This window comes from Molothrus ater, chromosome 9, assembly GCF_012460135.2.
Source record: "Molothrus ater isolate BHLD 08-10-18 breed brown headed cowbird chromosome 9, BPBGC_Mater_1.1, whole genome shotgun sequence".
Classification (NCBI taxonomy): Eukaryota; Metazoa; Chordata; class Aves; order Passeriformes; family Icteridae; genus Molothrus; species Molothrus ater.
The window spans coordinates 21,232,165-21,252,639 of NC_050486.2; the positions used below are offsets into that span (position 1 = coordinate 21,232,165).

A 20,475-nucleotide genomic window follows, 5' to 3' on the forward strand; every position below is an offset into this window, starting at 1 on the left:
TGCGAATTAATTGATTTCTGGGACTTGCCAATTAACATTGTAATTGGGTGCATGATAAATTTCAAGGGAGCATCATTTTTCTCCCTCTCCCCCTTGTCACGGAGAAGGGGAACTGCCAGGGCAGCTGCTTCCTATCCATACGACCCCCGCTCTTTCCCGAGGTGCTGCTGCCCTCCTCCCCCCTTGCTACTGTATCTTAAAGAAGGAACAAGAAAGCTAATAAAGTCGTGTTATTAGAGTCTCGCCAGAGGTGACCCCTCGAGGCATAAATCCAGGCCGGGGAGATGCTGGGGACAGGTACTATTAAGTGCCTGAGCGTGCTTTGCAGGTGGGACTGGGCGCCTCTCCTGCAGCACCCTCTCCCTGGCTGTGCGCTCCCAGCGCTCCCAGGGCTTTCCCAAAGGGCTGTGTTATCCCCCAAGGTGTTCAACCAAGCAGTTAATTGTGTGTGATGTCTCCTCAGTGCTCCTCCTGGGTGTGAGACCTCCATGATTGCCCTGCAGCCAGTGTTCACCAGCAAAACCAGGCTGCGGGGACAGGCTGGTGTTTGGGAGCTGCCCTAGGGACACAGAACGGGTTTTCACATCCTGTTCTGCCCTGATTCCCTCGGGGAGAGAGTCCTGCCCCACGGCAGCAGTGGGGCATCCCATGCCACCCACAGCAGAGGTGTTCAGCACAGAACCTCAGCCCTGGAGTCAGGGGTGTCCAGTTTCATTTTCCATTTTTTTACAGATGCATCTCCAGCTGGGTGGTATCACCTGAAGATTTCTCCAGCAGTTTGACTCCTGTCCAATTTAAATTAGATTTGTCTGGAAGTGTCAACTTCTTGATGATCCCCAAGCAGGGCCAGGACCACCTGTCACCACAAGGCAGCTAACAGGGTCACATCCCTGTGTGGGGTGCGGAGAAGTGGGTGAGCTGGCGGCTACCAAAATATGAGGAGTGAGGACACAGTGTGGGGTTGGGGCAGTGAGAATGAGGTGCTCTGGGGCACTGAGACAGAGCATGAAACTACCAAGTAAATTGAAGCGTGCTTTGTGTCTCTAGTGCTTCTCCCACCCACTCCACATGCTGGTATGGATCACCTCACACAGTCACCTCAGGTGTCCCATGCATCCTGTAAACCCAGTGAACTTGGATGGGGCTCCATTGTGCCACCCTGGTGCTCCTGCTGCACCCCAGTCTGGGCAGGAGTGAAGGATGCCAGCCAAGGTGGAGGGTCCCAGGTTCCCTGGCAAAGCCACAGCTCTTCCCACCAGCCAGGACATCAGAAAGGCCAGGAGCAGCCCAGCTCCAGGTCTGCCAGTATTGATGGTGAATGGAGAGATGTGGGAATGGAGAGAAATTTATGAGGAGAGGAGTCTGTTTATTATCTAGCCAATGTGGTGCTGCTGATACCATGGATTTATCCTCTTTCATTCCTCCTCTGATTTGTGTCCCTGCCCCTCACTGTGGCAGATTAATCATGGATAGAAAGGGAAGACAGACCCTCCAGCTTCCTCCTGTGCATTTAGAGGGTGGCAATGACAGCACCTGGACCCTTCACCCATGGCTTTTCCTACAGAGAGAGCACAAGCCAGGCAGCTGCCTGCCCTGCTTAGAGATGCCCTGTTCCTCTCCTCCAGGGCAGACCCCAGGGAAGGCAGAGGCTGCTGCCCATAATCTGTAGGTGAGAAGCATTTCTCATGGGTCAGAGCTTCCAGGGTAGCACAGCAAGTGAAAAAAAAAGTGTGGGTCATGTTTTCCCTTGCTCATGCAGTGCCCTAAAAGGGCTATGAAAACTCCTTCAGACCTGTGGTACCTGCAGTCCATTCCCTGACTCCAGGATATGGATTTGAAGGCTGAGGTTTGGAACTCTGGAGGGCAAAGCCTCCCTCTGAGAGCTGTTGACTCTCAGGGCAGCAGGAGGCCTGGGAAGGGGTGTGTGGAAACCCAAGGGTGAGAAATAAATCTCAGGTCAGTTATTTGCCCTGGGGCAATGCATGTCTTCTGCAGAGCCTCTTCTGAACTGCCACATGAGCTGAGAATAATTAAACAGTCATTACAGCCATGGTAGCAAAAAGCCCCCCAAATCAATCTAATGCATGACCTTTCCCTCCAATTTTCCTTTTTATTTTTCCAGCCACCTCCTTTTCAAATAGTGGGAGAGAAATGAAACTACCCCCCAGCCACGGTCTCCTGTTTGGCCCTGCACACATGGACCATCACATCCTCACCCAGAAATCTGTTATCCACTCTGAGTGGGGACATGGGGTACCAGAGGTTGATAAAGGAAAATCCAGCAGGGCAGAAAGAGTTGGGGATGTGAATAGGACAGAGCAAATAGGGGATTTCAGCGTGGTCAGGTCATGCCACAGTGTTTTATGATTCTGCTGCATTTCATCTCTTTCGGGGAGGTGGGTGACTGCCCTGTGGGTCAGATTTGTCACAACTGACTGTGTTGGTCACTGAGGTCTCACAAATACTGACAGGGAGAGCATGTGGGAAGCACATCTGGCACTGTAGGAGCAGAACATTTCTAGCCCTGACTTCAGCCTCTTTGGCAATTTTTTTGCATCACTCAGCCCCTTTTCCTATCATGGGATGCAGATGGCACTGGGGGAGCCACAGCAGGGTAAAAAACCCAGTGTGCTTCCTGTGATGGCACAGACCTCACCTGGGCATGCCGAGAGCTGTCACCTGCAGCTAGGTATAAAATCAAACTCCCATTTCCTTATTTAAGCATCAAGTGACACTTCCACTTATTTAAACTGGCATTCACAAAAATCCAATTCCCTCTCTACCCAGCGACTGCTCCATTACAGCTGCAGTTCTATCCATGGCTCTGCCAGAGGCTTTCTCTGCTGCTGGGGCTCCCATCCCAAGGCTGCATGTTCAAGCCATGAGTCCTACAGCTAAAAATAAATTGTTTCCAATTGGTTTTTGGTTGGTGGTTTGTGAGGTTTTTTTGGTTGTTTGTTTGTTTGGCTTTTGGTGGTTTTTTTTTTTTTTTTTGTGAAATACATCCATTGGCTGCAGCCTGTAGAAATTTTTGGTTTTGCAGGATCTTGTGGGAGCTACACAGGCTGATGCCTGTCAAACAGGGGGCTGCTGAGAAGGGGTTCTATGGAAGAGTGGCAGAGCTGGAAGACTCCAGCTGCATGTCAGCAGCTCTCTTACCTGCTCCTTACTGGTTCAGTGTCCTTCAGGGATAAGCAGGAGCAACTGCAGCTGCCCCAGCTCAGGGAACTTAACCTTCAGCTAATGACCTGATTTTTTCCCTGTGGGAAGAAGCAGCAGCTTCCATTCATAGGGGTGAAAGGGGCCATTCCTTGTGGTATTGCCTTTTTATTTCCCATGGGAAGCACACCCCAAAATCCAGGACTATAACAAAGTAAATAGGCTTGAAAGTAATTTTGTGCAATAGCAACCATGGCAGGGGTAGAGGAAACCCCAAGACTGTGGATAAGGAGGGCACATACTTGGCTTGCTGAGCTGCCCTTTGGGAAATCATGACAGAAGCATTGGGCCTGAACAGCCCCTTGAAGCTCACTCAGGGACACGCCGGGGAATTCCCAGTTGCACCTGGGGATGCTCCTAACCAAATGTGTGTGCCTAGCATTAAAGGATATCTGCATGTCTCTGGTGTAGCCTGAGTTCTGCTTTCACTGTGAAGAGCCTTGCTGAGAGGAAAGGCTCCTCTTAAAGCTGACGGTTCCTAATCTAAAGGAACAGTGTGTCCTGGATCACAGAGGCTGCCAAAACCACTGGGTCTTCCCAGGGTGTTCCTTGCTCTTCTTTGGTACTTTGGAGAGGTTGCCTAAAAGGTAAAGAAGTTGTTTTGCTCTAATGAACTAGATAAACAATTCCCCAAATAGATTAAAACTAACTGTAACTTAGAAAAGCGGGTAGTAATTATATTTTATTAGCTAGCAAAACACCATTTTTTTATTTCGTAAGATAATTCTGTGTAAATCACCTTAATTAGAAGTGTCAGATGAGCCCGTGAATATCGTACTTAGTAACTAATTTCCTATGTACAGGTTATAATTTAAAACACATGGATCACTCGCTGAGTGGAAATATGCTAGCCATGAAATAATGTGGGGAGTGTTGGGGTTATTACTATGTAAATGTGTAATCATTTCAGACCACTGCAGCCTGGCTGGGTGATTAAAGAGAATCCCAAGGTCTCCAAAGATTGTGCTGTCTGCAAGGGCCTAGAGCAAAAAAACTTTAAAAGGCACCGAAAAGTGTTTGAACTTTAAAGGTCTTGATTTCCCTTTTACCATTTTTAATTTGTCTGCGGTGTTTATGGAGGGGAAGGTTTCTCTTTGCTGACAGCCTTTCGATCCTGATCCAGCTGCCAGCATTCTTAAGAGGTGCAGGGGGCTGCAGCCCTTGTAATTCAGGGGCCTCTTTAGTGGGATCGGGAAAAACACGCTTAAATTGCAAGGTCTGGGTGCTTGGATGACCTGGATTTATGCCTGTTCCTAACCCATCTCTGGATATTAAAAAAAAACAAATTTCAAACTCTTAGGAGTGATAGAGTAGAGCTACATTGCAAGAAAGGAGGTGAGTATTAATAATCCTCCAGATGAAGAATAAAATAAAGTCTGCCAAGTTATCTAAACCAGTCCCCTTCCTTATCGGTCCCAACAGCAGAGGCTTGATCTTTTGGCTGATCAGAGAGACTCTCATTCTGAAAACTTCAGTTTCCTGGCCCTAACACCATTTCTAGGAGGAATTAATTATATTCTTCCTCTTTCCCTTGAAAACAAATAATTTTAAACACCTTTAACAAGAAAAGGGAGGAAATGGGTTTGTTTTTTTAACAAGGCATTTGGATTAGAAAAAGAAAAAAAAAGTTGTTTCACACTTCACGTGATTGAGAAATTCAGGGTAGCGCTGGAGGTAGGGAGGGGATGGAAATCTTTCCCACCGTGCTTGTTCTTGCACAGGCTTGAGGAGGTGCCAGGGCTGTGTCTCAGTGGGCAGCAGGAACTAATTCTACTCTGTGACACCTCCTGAGGGTAGAGAGAGCAGAGCTGGGGGACAGGACACAGGGGGCATGCTGTACCTCTGGTGAGCATCCCACAGCGCATTCCCTCAGGGAAGTGGGGCTGTGTGAGAGGTGATGCCCCAGCCCATCCATCTGTGGTCTCCAGGAACCATAGCTGGGAGCGGAGCTGTGGCACTGGGAGTGACCTGATGGCAGTGCATAACTGAGTGTTTCCACCATTTCAGGGCAGGGGGCAAAAGGCAGTGACACTGGGAGAGGAGGGGGGCCATAGCCTCAGGAGAAAACACCTTCCTCCATCCCTGCTCATTTCATAACACCCAGCCATCTGCGAAATCAAGGCAGATTAAAGCCAGCCAAATTCAATTTTTCCCTGCTGGCACTGCAGCTCGGCATCTGGGGCTAAAGTGTCCCCGACAAAGCGAACATGACAGGCACATTGCTTTTTTGTCACATCTAGTACCGTGTTGATCTTCTAAAAGTCTCATAAAAATTTATTGATGTCTCCCATATTGCTGTGATTGAGAAGAAAGGAGCGCGGGTGTGCGGAGCCGGGCGCGCGCGCGCGGGCGAGCGTGTGTGCGTGTGTATATTAATGTTTCTGAAGTAGATCTGATTTGATATGTCTTGTTCTATTGTCAGCATCTGTTTAGCGAGGCTTTTTAATACTTTCTGGCTGCCGATCACTCATCCTTAGCCTGGGATGCAGGCTTGCATACAAATTTTGTTATTAAACACAATTCCATTCCCCCCCTTTACCCAGCCCCTGCCTCCCCCCACTGCCCTCCCCCCTCCACCCACCCACCCACCCATCCATCATCTCCCCGGGGCTATGGGGAGCTGGGAGCCAGCCACCCCACCAGTGTGTGCTTACAAGCACAGGCACTGGGCTTGGCAACATATTTCAAGAGCCTTTTGCCTGCTGCAGGTGCTTTGCATTGACAAATCGAATCATGGGGAAATAATTTATTTCCTAATGCTGTTTGCAGCATGTTAGCAGGAGAATTTACATGAGAGAGATTACTTTAATAACCAAAAAATTACAGTGCAGGCCTCCCCGCCATGTCGGCTTTGATATGTAATTGTTTCAAGTTTAACCTGTCTGGAGGGGGGAAGGTGTTATTAAATCTATAGCATCTCCCGCTGGCGAGGGCAGGCGAGGAGGAGCACCGGGTAGGGACCTCCTTCCCTGCTAAATGGAGAGCAAGCTGAATTAACAAATCACTCCAGCCTCCAGCAGAGCTGCTGCTTCCCCGGTGTGCCTGGAGCTGAGGAAATCTTTTTTTCCCTTGCTCTTATACCGATTTCATCTCCTTCTCTTTCCTATTCTCCTTTTTTCATTGTGCCTGACCCTTCACAGGGCTCACCACCTCTGCTGCCATCTCCCTGGCTTTCTTCCTTATGCCCCTGCAGACTTGCTCTCTGCTTTTCCTAGTGCTGGGAGAGGAGCTTTGCAAGCCCCAGGCAGGGGGAGAGTTGGTGTTTGACGCATGTGGCTGGTTTGGGGACTTCCACTCGTATGACCACTTTGTTACAGCTGGAGAAATAGTTGGCACTGCCCTCCTTCCCATGTCCCTCCAGGCAGGGTGAGGAGGCTCTTGTTGGTCCAGGGAAGAGGAACAATGTGCTTTGCTATTTGACCTCATGAGATCTCTCGAAGCACTCTCCTCCTTGCCTGCCAGTTTTGTGACTGACCTCGTTCTCTTCTCTCTTGGCAGCAAGAGCTCCATCCTGAAGGATGCCATGGCAGCAGGCACCCCCAAGGTAAGTGAGCAAACCTCAGCATATTTTCCCTGTCCCCCAAGGGATGCTCTTTTCACCCCTTTACCTTCCCAGCCCACTCCCTGTCCTGCTACTTGATGTGTCCCAGGGAGGTGCCACACTTTGGGGGCTGGTGGCACTGGGGAAAGCTGCTGTCCCCACTCAGCCACTGGGCTGGAGCAGCCAAGTCCCTGCACAGGGCCCTGCATTCCTTGTGCAGCCAAGAACGGAGGAGCTGAAGGAGCTGCTGGGCTCTGGGACTCCAGATTGTGTCTAATGACAGCTAATGAAAGCTGATCACACACAGCCTGAGCTCAGCCTGGGAAATCACGTGTGGGAGTTCCTGGAGGCAGAGCCATATGCCAGTTTTGGAAGGGGAGAGGGGGCCTGCCTCAAGGAAGTGAAGCACACCCGAGGAGGAGACCAAATCACTAAAAGACCCCATCTTAGTCTCAACCCCCTCCCCAGGACCCAGTTCCCATCCCCTTGGCTCACAATGCAGAAATATAAAACTCACAGAGCATCATGGCATCACTGCAAAGGGCATAATTTACTGATTTGCTGTCAGCTGGACTTCATATGGCACAGGGGTGGGAAAGACCAGAGCTTGGGCAGGTGAGCAGGAGGCAGGGAGCACTGTAGGGCATTGCACAGCCTCTGAAAATCATGCTGTCTTCTCCAAGATGGGCAAAGGCAAGTGCCCCAGGTTTTCCTACACTTCTGATGACACAGTTCAAGTGAGGGAGGCTCCTGGCTTCCAGACAAGTGCAGGGCATTTCTCACTGGAGATGTCTTCATGCTTGTTTTATTAGAATTAACTTCCAGTCTCATTCCCCATTGGTTTTTCTGGAAGCTTATGGTGATTTTTTTGGCATGGGATGTCAGAAGCAAAGACTGACATTTCAGTTCTAGATTTTCTCCTTGGGGCTGGGTGTCTTGCCAAATCCATCAACACCTTGTCTGCCCCACCAAGGGAGAGGCCTGGGAGCCCCTGTGCTGACCTGAGCTCCTGAGAGGTAGGGATGACTCCCAAATAACTCAAACAATTTCCCAAATCGTTCAAGGGAAAAAAGAAATTGCAATGATGCTCCATAATGCTCCAGACCTTTGTCTCCTGCATGACCATACTTTCCTCCTGTGCCCTGGAGCAAAGTATAGTCATGCAGGAGAGTGGAGACCTGACTCTTTCTCCCACAAAAACATGCAGAGCAGAGAGGAATTCCCAAAGCCACCACTGCTGATAATCCACAGAGTGTGAGGCTGCCTTGGGATGTCTTGAAGGAACTGGAAAGGGCACCAGCAAAATGAAAGCCTCTGGGCTGCAATCTTCCCATTCCCTCCCCATGAGGACTCTGTGTAGATAACTCAGCAGTCCCAAACACATCTCCTGTTAGGGAGAAGGACGGCTAGGAAGACAGATTAGCTGTTTGGAGGCAAACACAGTGAGTGACTGACAGAGACCAGATAAAGAAGAAGGTCCATCTCACGGCAGGGCCAGGCTTTTGAAGTTTCCATTGACAAAGAATCCCATTTGCCTTGAGCAAGGGGATTAAACTGGGACTGGAGCGTCGTTCTATGTAAAAGAGATCAATCGTCCCCTGTCACCACATGGATCTTTTCCCTTTGCCCGTCACGTCTGGGACTAAGAACATTAACTTCAAGAAGCCGGGAGAGCGGGGAGGGAGAGGGTGAAATCAGGAAATCTTTCATTCCCTTCTCAGAGAGCTTGAAAGCTTCTCAGCCCAGGAGGATTCATTATTTCTATGTGGCTTTTGCTGGGAGACAAGTCCTGTGTGGCATGGGAAGGCACAGTGCTGTCACCTTCACCTGAGATTGGTATTAAAGGCCCCTTTGTAACCAGGTGGGATTGAGGAGGAGGGTGGTGGGGAGATGAAGGCTGCTCCTTTCCTTTGTGCCCACTGAATGTTTGCAACATGGGGTATGAATAGCCCATCAGGTTGTGAAGTCCCTCTGATACAGTCCCAGGCAGAGGGACGGGGTACAGAGCCCTGGAGTGGGCTGGCAGTCCATGTCCAGGCACCCAGGCATCACTGGAGGTTTGGCAGGCACCTCCAGGGAAGATCTGTACCACTCTGAACTGGTGGAAGGGGACTGCTGCAAGGTTTCCTGGCCAGTCCTTTTCCTGCTGCCAGCAAAAAGGCCAGCAGCTCCAGCAGCTCAGCAATGGGAGAAGGGGCTGCACCTCCCCATCCCTGAGGAGCATCCAATGGCAAAACAAACAAGGGCAGGCTGGTTTCACTCAGGAACGTGGAAACTGGAATGGCTGCAGGCTGGTAGTTATTTCTATGGTCACCAGTGGCTCTAACTCCACTTTAGGGCTCATTTAGGGCCTTTGCCCATAGCATCACTACCATTGCCACTTCTGTGCTGGCCTGAGGCTCTTCCTGTGGGGCAGCTGGACCTGGGGATTTAATCCTCTCATGCTCTGTGGCCTAGCTCTGCTCCCACTTCTTCCCCACAGTTGCCCCAGCAAACATCTCTCTGGGCAATAAAAGCCCAGATGTGAATGCATGTTCCTCTCTCACTGCTCCCCTGCCCCTGAAGAGCTGTCACTCATTGCACTGGGTCAATTTTCATGGCAATATGTCAAAGAAAATCCAATCACTCAGCATGGGATGTGATGAATGCAGGATTATTGTATCAGATTCTTCTATTATCAGAGCTGACTGAGGCAGTGACAGCCCAGCAAGGGCTGCAAGCTGGGGCTCCAGGCAGCACCACTGCTTGGCGCCTGGGCTCCCTCTCTGCAAAGGCAGCTCAAAGGGCAGCACTGAGCACCTCAGATCCTGATCAGTGTTCAGGATCCTCATCTGCCCTTCGAGACCAAGCCTAATAGATGGTGATACACCAGTGGGGACAAAGCACTTGGACAAGCAGACGGTGCCCCAAAGGTCCCTTTCTGAAGGTCTGTCCAAGCCAGCCATGCCCCAGACCTCTGTGAGGCCTGAGCTTCCCTGTAGCACTCTCCAGCATGGCCAGAGCCTGGGTCTCAGGCAGAGCAAGCAGCAGGAATGTCTCACAGAGGCATATGGAGTACACCAAACTCCATTTGGACTGGTGGCTGTCCAGGAGTCTGTACACAGCTATCAGCACTGAGAGGTTCCCTTGGGTATCTTCCCCAGACTTCATGCTCTCCCCTTGCCTTTCTCCCCTTGCTTTGACTGCCTCTTGCAAGGCAGGAGAGGAGCACATATTGGGTTGAACCCATGTTGGTGAAGTGTAAATCCAACTGTTCCCACAGTTCCTTGAGCAGCTGGTGCTAACTGGAGAGTCAGCATCCCCAGATCCTTCTTGCTACCTAAGAGCACTTCACTACTGCCTGTATCTCAGGGTATTAGCTGCAGACTGTTACCTGTCACCTAACAGGTAAACTTATATCCCCTGTGGAAGAGCTGGTACTGATCACTGAAGGGGAAGAGACTGGGTTCATGAAACATCCCAACTCTTGTGGTGGGTTCAGCATTCGTTTTCCACTGCTAATACATGGTTGCAAATCGCCTTTTCCACTCCCAGTCCTGGCTGTGCTCTTGCTGCACACACTGACATGAGTGGCCACGAGCAAAATCCATCCCATGCCCCCAGCAGATGCCTGTGGCTGGTTTGTTTAGGTGTGCACCCAGCTCCACAGAGGGTGCCCTCAGGCAGGCAGCCAGCACTCTGCTCCCAGACCTCCGGCAGAGCTGGGAACCCAGCCACAGGGCCAGAGCTCTTTGCTTCCCCCATCCACCCCCGTGATTTTACAGCTTCATCGAGCAGTTTGAGAGAGAATTACAACATCAAGTGGGAAATTTGACCACTAAAGCCCTCCAAGGAAAAAGAGCTTTGAAGCAAGCGAGATTTGGAGCCTTAAACCTTGACAGAATGTCTGTATTTAGCCCTTCCCAGCTGCCTCACTTGAGATGAAATTTCTAGCACAATCATTTAACTTCTTCATATCATGTCCATGGTGGTAGGGATGGGGGACGGGTGTCAGTGCCCTGGGGTTTTAACTCCTTCTCTTGTGTCACTGACAGAGTGGGAGGTTGGCAAAGTCATTCCCCTATCTGTGCTCCCTCCCCCTGTAACTGTGATTTACAAGGAAAGATTTAAAAGCTAAATCTGAGTATTGTGGCAAAGCTATTGCCAATCTGGGGACATGAGAACGGCCCACAGATATGTGAAGGAGAGGAAATTACGTAGGATGAGTGTTAGTTGGCTTTGCTTCCTGCAGTTTGGGTGATGAATACCAGAATCACTCCAAAACCAAGTATCTGCCAGGTTTTATTCCATAAAACAAATTGCCCTATGACCAAACAAAGCCCCTCACTCCCCTTAGGCCAAACAGCTGTACCCTCCTGTCAGACCAGGGGAAACCACTGCATTTGGCAGAAGGAGCAGAGAGGGGCAGACCTGGGCCAGACCTCTTTCCTCCTCCATCTCCAGAGTGCTGATGGGCAGTTCTGCTGAAAGGGGCCCCTTTTCCCTCCATGTAGCTGGTGTCTCTTCCAAGAGGATGCAGAGCTCCATTACGATCCCAGGTGTCACTGTAACATGCACAGAAATTAATTAGTAGCTCACATTTCTGTAAGCTTATTCTGCTTGGGAACTACCGGAATTTTTCAGTGAAGGCCAGAAGCTGCTGATACCATTATTTCTATTTGCCATTCACACACTTCTCACATTTAAGCCTTTCATCCCCAGCTCCATCCCACCTTTATCTCTGCCAGCTAAAAGCCACTAGATAATTTTACCTCTAACTTTTCCCAGGAGCAAATGTGGACCCTCCAAAAGCTTCTAGGAAACTCAGCTCTAATAGTAGCATCTTTGTGTCGGGTATCCTCCAGCAATAACATAAAAAACGGCTAGCAGAGTTAAGGGGGGAAATCACAGCAAGGCCTGGTATCACTTATTGCTTTCAGGTTACAGTTCCCAAGTGATAACAGCTATTAGCAACACTTTGACGTCTTCCCTACCATGGAGGGGAGGGCAGGAGACAGAAAACATGTCAAGCCATCACCTCCATGTTAAGTGATAAGTACCTATTTAGACGGCAGAGTTAAGGCTGAATGCATCAAGCAGGGAACACTGTGCCAAAAAAATAAAAAAAAAAAAAATTAAAAAAAAAAATTTAAAAGGCCATATAGATACATAAAAAGCAGGGTTAGGGTATTTGTTCTGCTGACAGCAGCTGTGATGGATTGTTTAAGAAAAATAGACTTCTTATGTTTTTCCAGGGCTCTCAGAAAGAGGAGTCCAGCACTTTAATACTCTCAAATGACTGGCCTTGAGAGGCAGCAGAATGTCAGAGCCGTGGGCTGGGCTGTCCCGACGCTGACACCTGCCCCGGCTGCCGGCGAGAGGCCGCGCTTCGGGCTGGGGGCGGCGTGTGCCGGCAATTTCCATCCATTTCCCGGCGCTGGCGGCTGCTCCCTGACCCCCGGCCCTCTCCGTGCTGCCCGGGGCCCACGCCTGGAGGTCAGGAGCCGCTGGTGGGCTGGCAAGGGTGTCCTTGGCGACATTGCCTCAGTACTGCCCGCGGCTCCTGCGGCCCGGCAGGGAGGAGCAGGCCTGGGGATCGATGGCCTGCCATCACAGCAGCTGGCATACGGGCTGCAGGATGCACATTTGATTCATTCCAAACCTGCCCCCGTGTTTATTTATGTAAACTCGGTGTTGCTCCTCGTTTGGGTGAGCTGCTGAAGGGTTCCCAGCTGATCTCTGCAGGATTGCAGGTCCATGGAGCATGTCAGGAGCAACCAAGGGGAGCCTTGCAGTGTGAGCGAGGCTGATGTGCCCTCGGGATCTGGGGACATCCAGACACATCTCTTCTCCATGACACATCCAGACACATCTCTTCTCCGTGGCGCATCCAGACACATCTCTTCTCTGTAGCACATCCAGACACATCTCTCATTTGGGCACATCCAGACACATCTCTGATTTGGGCACATCCAGACACATCTCTGATCCGTGGCACATCCAGACATGTCTCTGATCCATGGCACAGCACAGCTGGGCTCCAAGGGGCAGGAAGGAATCACTGAGCAGGGCCATGGCTGCCCAGGATGGCAGGAGGGGCAGGAGGAAGGAGGGAGTACAGGGCTTGGACAAGATTGATGGCCTCGTTGCCATTAAGAAAAAAATTAGCCGGTGGCGGCTATCATATTAAAGGGTGAAGAAGCCGTGAATTATTTTCTTAAAGATCTTATCACTTACAATGATAATTTTACCTTCCAAAAGGCCACTTTTAATGAGGCAAGGCAGGCAAAAAGTCATGATTTAATGCCAGATTTTTTTTTTTCAAACACATTTTACTGCTTTTTTGTCCATGTTTAAAAAGCGCCGGTGACCTTTTTTTATTTAGCTTGCCCCAGGTGTAATGCTCAGTCTGATCCTCTCAGGGTTTATAACCTCCACAGAGAGTGCCTCTACCCAGTGGAGAGATGATTTAAAGGGGAGGGAGAAATATGAAGCTGCACCACCACTCACACACAGCCCTTGCTCCAGCTTTGATGGTGTGAGTTGTGGAGGGGAGACCAGGGAGGAAGGAGGGTCCTTTCCCCCCAGTATCCTCACTCAGACACACTCTGAAGGGCAGCTGGCATGTACTGGCAGCCAGGCATGGATGAGCTGGCTGGTGGCCTTAACCCAAGGGAAAAGGGGCATCTCAGCATCAAGGCTTGTTCCCACCATGCTGAAGAATCTGGTCCCATGGTAGAGGGCATCTCCACATCAGGCCTGTCTGCACACAGTGCCATGTTTTTGGGCTGGGATGCCAGAATTTGGGTCTGCCATGCAGCATGGCCATGCATGAGGGCTGGGAGAGCACCTTTTCGCTCCACAGCTATCTTCCTAGAATGCAGTTGACAGAGGAATGGGAATTGTATCCCTACCCTTCCTCTGCTTGCCAGGAGCAGTGTGGGAATGAGCAGAATGGTGCAGGGAACAGCAAATCCTTGGCTTGGTATGCTGTGGTCAGGCATCCTCACTGTTCAGACACTGGAAAACAGCCTCACCATGACAACCTGGGGTAAAAGAAGCCAAAATTGGGACTGTTGTGGCTGGCCTCCTGTAGGATTGAAAGTCACGCTGGTGGCGAGTGCCTTTTCTAATCCCTCAGCCTCTGAGCCTGCATCCCTGCCTGCCCCCATGGGTGCCCGAGAGGCAAAGTGTGGCACAGCACAGGGAAATGAGAAAAACAAATGAAGTCAAGTTCCCTAAGAGTGAAGGGGAAGTGTGACTTGGCATCTCTAACGCTGTGTTTAACATGCCGGCAAGGTATTTAAAATTGAAGTGCTTGCACACAATTTAAAAATAGACAGTTTATTAATCTAAACTGCAAGTGTATGTAGAAGAGGCCTCGAGATTGACATCTTTGGGATTAGTTTAGCCCTGCATTTTTCCAGAGGTCATTGCCATGGTGCTCAGGAGGTTTGTGGAATAAATGGGGCCAGCATTCTTCCTAGGACCACACGCTAAAAACTAATACATAACGTTTAATTTACTGTCTCCATAGCTAGCCCAACCATTTTTCACATAATAATATTGGATTAGAGCTACCAGAAGCTGAGGGGGGGAGCGGGAGGCAGGCAGGGTTTGTCTGTCTGTCGTCGAGGAATGGGGAGATGGGTATTTTTTCCCCTTTTCTAGAATACATTGGAAGACAAAACAGATTTAACCCTTCCAGCTGCAGGATGCTTGGTTTATTAGGGCATTAACTGTTACTCTGTTATTCTGAGTCACAACTGGACACTTTGAGCCTTATCCCTGTGGTTTTTTTAGGACATGTGCAATCCTGCTTATTAAAAATTGGTCCTCACTATCTATTTAGAAAATAACAAAACTAAACAACAGCAAGAGCTTTGGGACTGCACTCTACAGAAATTCTGCAGAGGGCTTTTCCAGAAATAAATGAGCTGTTCACCAAAGCCCATTAGCAGTTGGGTTTAGCAAACACATGAAGCCAGAGAGCCTCCCTGCCCTGCCCATCTGTCCCCTGGAAAGTGGAGGCTGGGCTCTTGAGGCAGCATTTGATGGGTGCCCCCAGCCCCATGGTCTCCCACTGTCCCTCCCAGTGCCTGCATCCCTGTTGGGCTGAGATGAGGAGCAAGCCAGCCCCAAGATGTGGTCAGCACAGCCCTCAGTTGGCAGAAGTGGTTTTGTCCAAGGAAATAACCGAGCACCCCAGCAGGCAACTCCTCTGTGACCCCTTTCAGGACATCACATCTCCCCAGAGCCAGTAGAGCTGGGCTTTATGGCAGAGATGTGCACTGCACACTGGGACATGCCTCTTGCCCTCAGGGCAGGGCTGGCAGCTCACACCCATGGGGTTAAACTCAGTACCCAAACTCTCCTCCTCCGCCACCACCCCGAGCCTGCCTTCCTTCCATGCCTGTGGTGGCTGCACTGCTGAGCTGTTCTCCTGTCCAAGCCTGGGGGATTGCTTGCTGCTGACTGAACCAATTTGTATGCTGAGTAATTTTTCCATTTTCTCATATCTTTCCCAAAAAATGCACATTTTTTCATGTTTCATTTCAGCCCAGAGGCAAATATTTCTGGAATACTTGCCTTTCTCCAAGGTATTATGCGTTTTAATAATGTTGTCACCACACTTGACCTGTCCAATTCAGATGATATCTACACTTCCCTTCACAAACACACACATCTCCAAGCAGTCATTTATTGTCAAATCTTGCCAGCTGATTCTCAGAAACAAACATCTGCAGAACTGCATTTCCAGTGCACATTTTTTCACCATGTAGTGGGCTATATTTAGCCTAGTTTAGGTAATTTATAATTTTAGATAGAATTTTAAATTGCATTTTTCCCTCAAAGTACTCTAATCATCAAGTTCAATTGCAACTCAGTGTACATTTCTTCAGATGCTGTCCAACTCCCATAGTAATTTTCCTGCTAGAGTTCACTGTGTGTAGAATTTAGACTTACCTACTATGGACTTGAAGTTTATCAGTGATCTCTTAGGTCTCAAATATCACAGAGCTTTTTAACCTTCTAAAAGGCCCTTTTTTTTCTGTGCTACTTATTAAAATAAATAGCATAATTACTGAAGGAAGAGGTAGTTGCACTGCAAAGGTGCTGAGAGCTTTAGTGCAGTTTACAAAGCTATTGAGAGATTTAGTGGCACTTAGAAAGGGCAGATGAGGACATGTAAGCACTGCTCCACCTCAGCACTCCTGTGCCTTATCATGAGAATTTCTGGTGTGGTCCTCACATATCATCTCCAGCAGGGCCTGATTCTGCCCCAGCCACCAGACCTGGGGTAAAAATTACTGTCCCATTCATTTGTACTTTCCTAGACCCAGAGCCTTGCAAAGAGCAGAGCCAGACCCACAGCCCAGTATTCCATCCCAGCACAGTTCCACAGCTCAGCAGACGTTGTCCATGGCTTTGAGGACAGCTCAGAGACAGGCAGAGAGCTCGACAGTGCTCACAACATGAATTTCTCCTTTCTCTTGCAGTCAATTTTGTTGTCGGCCTCAATCAAGCGGGAAGGAGATTCTCCGACAGCATCACCCCACTCCTCAGATGACATCCATCACTCAGACAGATACCAGGTAAGCAGGTAGATGCTGTTGCTGGTCTCAGCCTTAGGCAGGGAGCCAGCACAACCCAGTGCCCACAGCTCTCTCTGTGTGACAGCCTTGCTCTTGGCTATGCAATCACTGCCCTGGTTCTCCCACCGACATCATGGGGACATGAACACTTGGCCCCTCACAGGACTGAGAAGGTGGGATTTTGTCTGCAAAGTCCTCCCAGCTCTGACTAGAACCACTGTGGTATTTTAAAATGTTTTTAAATCTTTGTAGAGATTTCTGTTGCATTATATTCACCATTTTGGTCTCATTTCCATGGCTATGTTTGTCATTACCCACCCTGTGCCCATTGAGAAGCGTTCAGAGAAGTGACGTTTTTTACTCATGACTCCCATCCAAGACAGAAATGAGTGGACAATCCACAGCCATGCCAGCCTGTTTTATAAAACACTCTCTTCCCAGAGGAGGAGCAGGTCTTGACTTTGGTGATGCAATGAGTAAAACTTGAGGAAGATGGAGCAAGAAATGAAAAGGGGAGCAGCACAAGTACAGCTTGGCTGGTTGTAAGTCCGTGTGTGTTTTTAGGGCAGGCTGGCACACTTGACTACAACTCAACACACATCCAACTCTTTGGCTGCAAGTCTGTACTCAGCCACTGGCTTCAAGTAGGCTCTGAAAGATAAATTAATATCTTAATTTAATATAATATCTAATAAAATTAATAACAGCAGATAAATTAATGTGGGTCATCAGCATAGACCCAAGCTTGTGTCCACCTGCTGTGCAGACAGGCTGGGTGGGCTGAGGCTGTACCAGCGTGGCAAACGCCTATCACCCTCTATTCTGGGGTCGTCTGCAGCCATACGCTGTGCCCAGGGTCAGGCAGACACTCATATCTTCCTGCACCAGCCACTTTGCACATGCCAAGTCTCTGTCTGAGCCTGCAGAGAGAGGCTGATGACCAGTGCTGAGGCTCTTACTAAGCAGACCCAGTAATAACATGTGTTCCTGAAGATGGGTCCTGTTAGTAGCAGATTTGTACATTTGTTGCCCATTATTCCATCCTCTGTCCTATTTATTGGTTATACTATCAGTTGTGGATCATATTCCCATGTGGCTTTGAGGTATAACTTGGTGTCATGTCACAGCCGCTTTACTTTCCCATGAACAATAAAAGCTGGAGCAAAGCAAAAGAAGCAAAACCTTGCAGAAGATACAGAAATGCCTGTTTCAGGTAATCCTGCTCTCTTTCCTGCCTGTTTATTAAGGCTAATAAATAAATTATGCTCATTTCAAAAGAGCATGGAAGAGATTTTTACTATGGCCCCTTTGTTGGAGAGCCCCCCCTCCCTTCCCACGCTGCCAGGCATCAGTCTCTGTGAGATTGGTGGCCCCTTGCAGCCCTCTGTTCCTGTACATTTTTATTATGTCATATTCAAAGACAAATATTCTTAGCAGAAGCCCCTCTATGTGCTGAGTCCAGCTACTCTCTAATGTGCTTTAAGTTTGTGAGCATATTTTATGGAGGGTTGCAGCCCTTAATGCAAATGTGTAATGGGAGTTGTACGTCTGCACTGCAGGGAGAAAACACCTCTAGGGCCTGATTTTCATTTATGCTTGTGCTGGCTGAGTTACGCTGCACTGCTAGTGTAAAGGGACCTCAGAGTGGGTGCCAAGGGTGTGTAAAGCCTCCGTGTATTCTTAATAAAGCCACAATATGAACAAGAATTCAGTCTGCCTGGCTTGCCAAGGGAAAAAGCCCAGGAAGCAGAGCAGAAGACTATCACGGTGGTGATTTTAAGGGCTGCGAAATTTCGCTTTCCATATGCAGAGGTGTGCTGGAATTATGACTGTCCCTTGTGTTGTGATCTAATCATGATTATACACTGTATTAGTAACATGCTAGAACGTGAGTTATTGGCGTTTGGGTTTTCAGAATTCCGGTGGCTCAGTTTTCTCAGTCTTTGTGCTTATGTACCAATGGGGATACTTAGGGAAGGAGATTAATGAATAGGAGTGCTATGGAAATAGGGGCTTGCACAGCACTAGGGCTGCTTGAATTGCTCCCCGTGCTGAGAGGAGGCTGCAGTGAAGGCAGTGGGGGGGGCTCCTGGATGTGGGGAGGAGGCATCTCCTGCCTCCCCTGTGCCAAGCCTGCTTGCTGGAGTTTGGTACATGGAAACTGATCAGACAGAGGTAGTGGCAGCCAATGGATTTGGTCAGTAGGGGCTACTCCTCTTACAGTATGTTCTGTCAGATGGAGCTTTGAGTAAAAACAAAGCAATTTTGGTTACATTTAGATAAAACTCTGAATACCCAGTGGAGAAATCAACAGCAAATTGCAAGTGAAACATCGTACTGCAAAGATGGCATTTCAGTCTAGAAGGGAGCCCACAGAATATTTGAGACTGAATAGCAAGTGTAGTGTAAGCAAAAGCCTAAAATCCTTGTCCAGGGAAGGCTCACCTCCCTCCCCCCATGCTCAGGTAAGCATGCCTCCCAAAAGACAGCTCAATTCATTAAAAGGGTAAAGCCAACAATCAGCAGCTGTGATTTTATATGTAAGCCATGTATGAAAATCCAGCTGCTTGTTCAGCAGGCAGGCAGAGCTGGCATGCAGGACAGACTGCAAAGCTCACCAGCCAGCACTGAACTGTCCAGCTGCCATCATCATCTGGGGCAGCAAAACATTTACCTGGGGTGGTTTTTGTTTTCCCTCTGAAAAAGAACTGACAGACTGTCACAGGGGCCAGAGAGGAGACCCAAAATGTAGGTTTGATTCCAGGAAACAAAGTCTGAGGAGTCTGCAGAGAGGGGAACAGATGGGATTTGTGTGTAAAGGAGCCTCTGCTGCCCAATTTGTAGCCCCTAGCTCTGTCCCAACTTCCGGCCAGTCTGCTGAGGCCATCCTCCTCCACAACTGTGCTGCAGATATGGGAGGGAAACCCATGAGACAGTTCTGACTGCCCAGGTTTGCTGAACCATGGAAAGGAAAAGAGGGGGGAGTGCCTGAAAAGTGCAGGCTTCGCCTGTAGCCAAGGTGGTAGGGGCCATTTCTGGGCAGGGCAGGCAGGTGTCAGAGCCCTGGAGCTGAGGTGGATGCTCAGCCTGGCCCCGGCAGATGCAGAGGGAAGGATGGGGCTCCACTTTGCAGGGCTCCACTTCCCAGGGCTCTGCTTCCCGAGGCTCAACTCCCCCAGCCAGGGCAGGCCCTGGGGGCTGCATGGCAGGGCCAGGGCAAGGCAAGAACCACAGTAGAGCCCACTGGCCTCCTGCGTTTGGGTCTTATTATCCCTGGATTCTGATTGGCCAAGAGCCCTTGGGCCCCAGTCTCTGATTGGGCAGAGGAAGTTGGAGAGTGGCACACTGGTGCCTGATTGGTCAGTGTCTTTGGGTTATTTTTAGGGCTAAGGCTCTGATTGGCCAGTGACGTTGGGCCTGAAGGGTGCCCAATCATTATTGGACACGGGAATCTGTTGGACAAGGAAACCGGGAAAACTCCTTCCCAGTTGCTCCCAGGCTCTGATAGGTCAGCTGCCTCGGGGTAGCAACCTGCCTTTGGGGTCTGATTAATCATGGCCCCTTGGATTCCAGTGGGTCCTGATTCCTGACTGACCAGGCACTCCCTGGTCTCAGTAACCCCTGATTTCTGATTGGCCAGGCGCCCCAGGGTCCCAGTAATCTCTTATTTCTGATTGGTCAGGTACACAGGGTTCCCCCCCCCCCCGTAACCCCTGAATTTTGATTGGCCAGATCCTCCGGGCTCCAGCCGCCCCGGGGCTCTGATTGGCCGGGCTCGCCGGGCGCTGCCGCCCCCTGTCGGTTGTCATGGGAACTGCCTGCTGAACTCTCACCCGCGCGCAGCGGGTCACATGACCGGGGCCAACATGGCGGCGGCCGCCGGGGGCTGATCGGCGGCGCCCGCCGGGCCGCGCCACATCCACCCGCATCCCGGGCCCGCCGCCCGCCCGCGGCGCCCGCGGCTATGCAGAGCGGCAAGAGGGGGCCCGGCGGCGGGGGCCGGGAAGAGGTGGGTGCTGCGGCGGGGGGGAGGCCCGCGGACGGAGCGTTGTCCCGGGGATGCGCCCAGACCGGGCCGGGCCTTGTGTACGGGCGAGGGGAGAGTTGTTTACATCCGCGTCCTGACGCTCTTGTCTCCCC

At 50.1% G+C, this 20,475-nt stretch overlaps 1 protein-coding gene across 3 annotated transcripts in view; it reads left to right on the forward strand.

Moving 5' to 3' along the window:
* The window catches only part of RNF220 (ring finger protein 220), a 210,489-nt gene that overhangs the window by 135,148 nt on the left and 54,866 nt on the right, over window positions 1-20,475 (forward strand). For 2 of the 3 annotated variants that reach the window (XM_036387777.2, XM_036387778.2), the window contains exons 3-4: window positions 6,718-6,763; window positions 16,240-16,335. In XM_036387777.2, the coding sequence (XP_036243670.1) occupies window positions 6,718-6,763; window positions 16,240-16,335 (142 nt within the window). Of the gene's footprint in view, window positions 1-6,717; window positions 6,764-16,239; window positions 16,336-20,207; window positions 20,345-20,475 lie in introns of those variants that run through there. The other variant, XM_036387779.2, reaches the window with a different exon arrangement.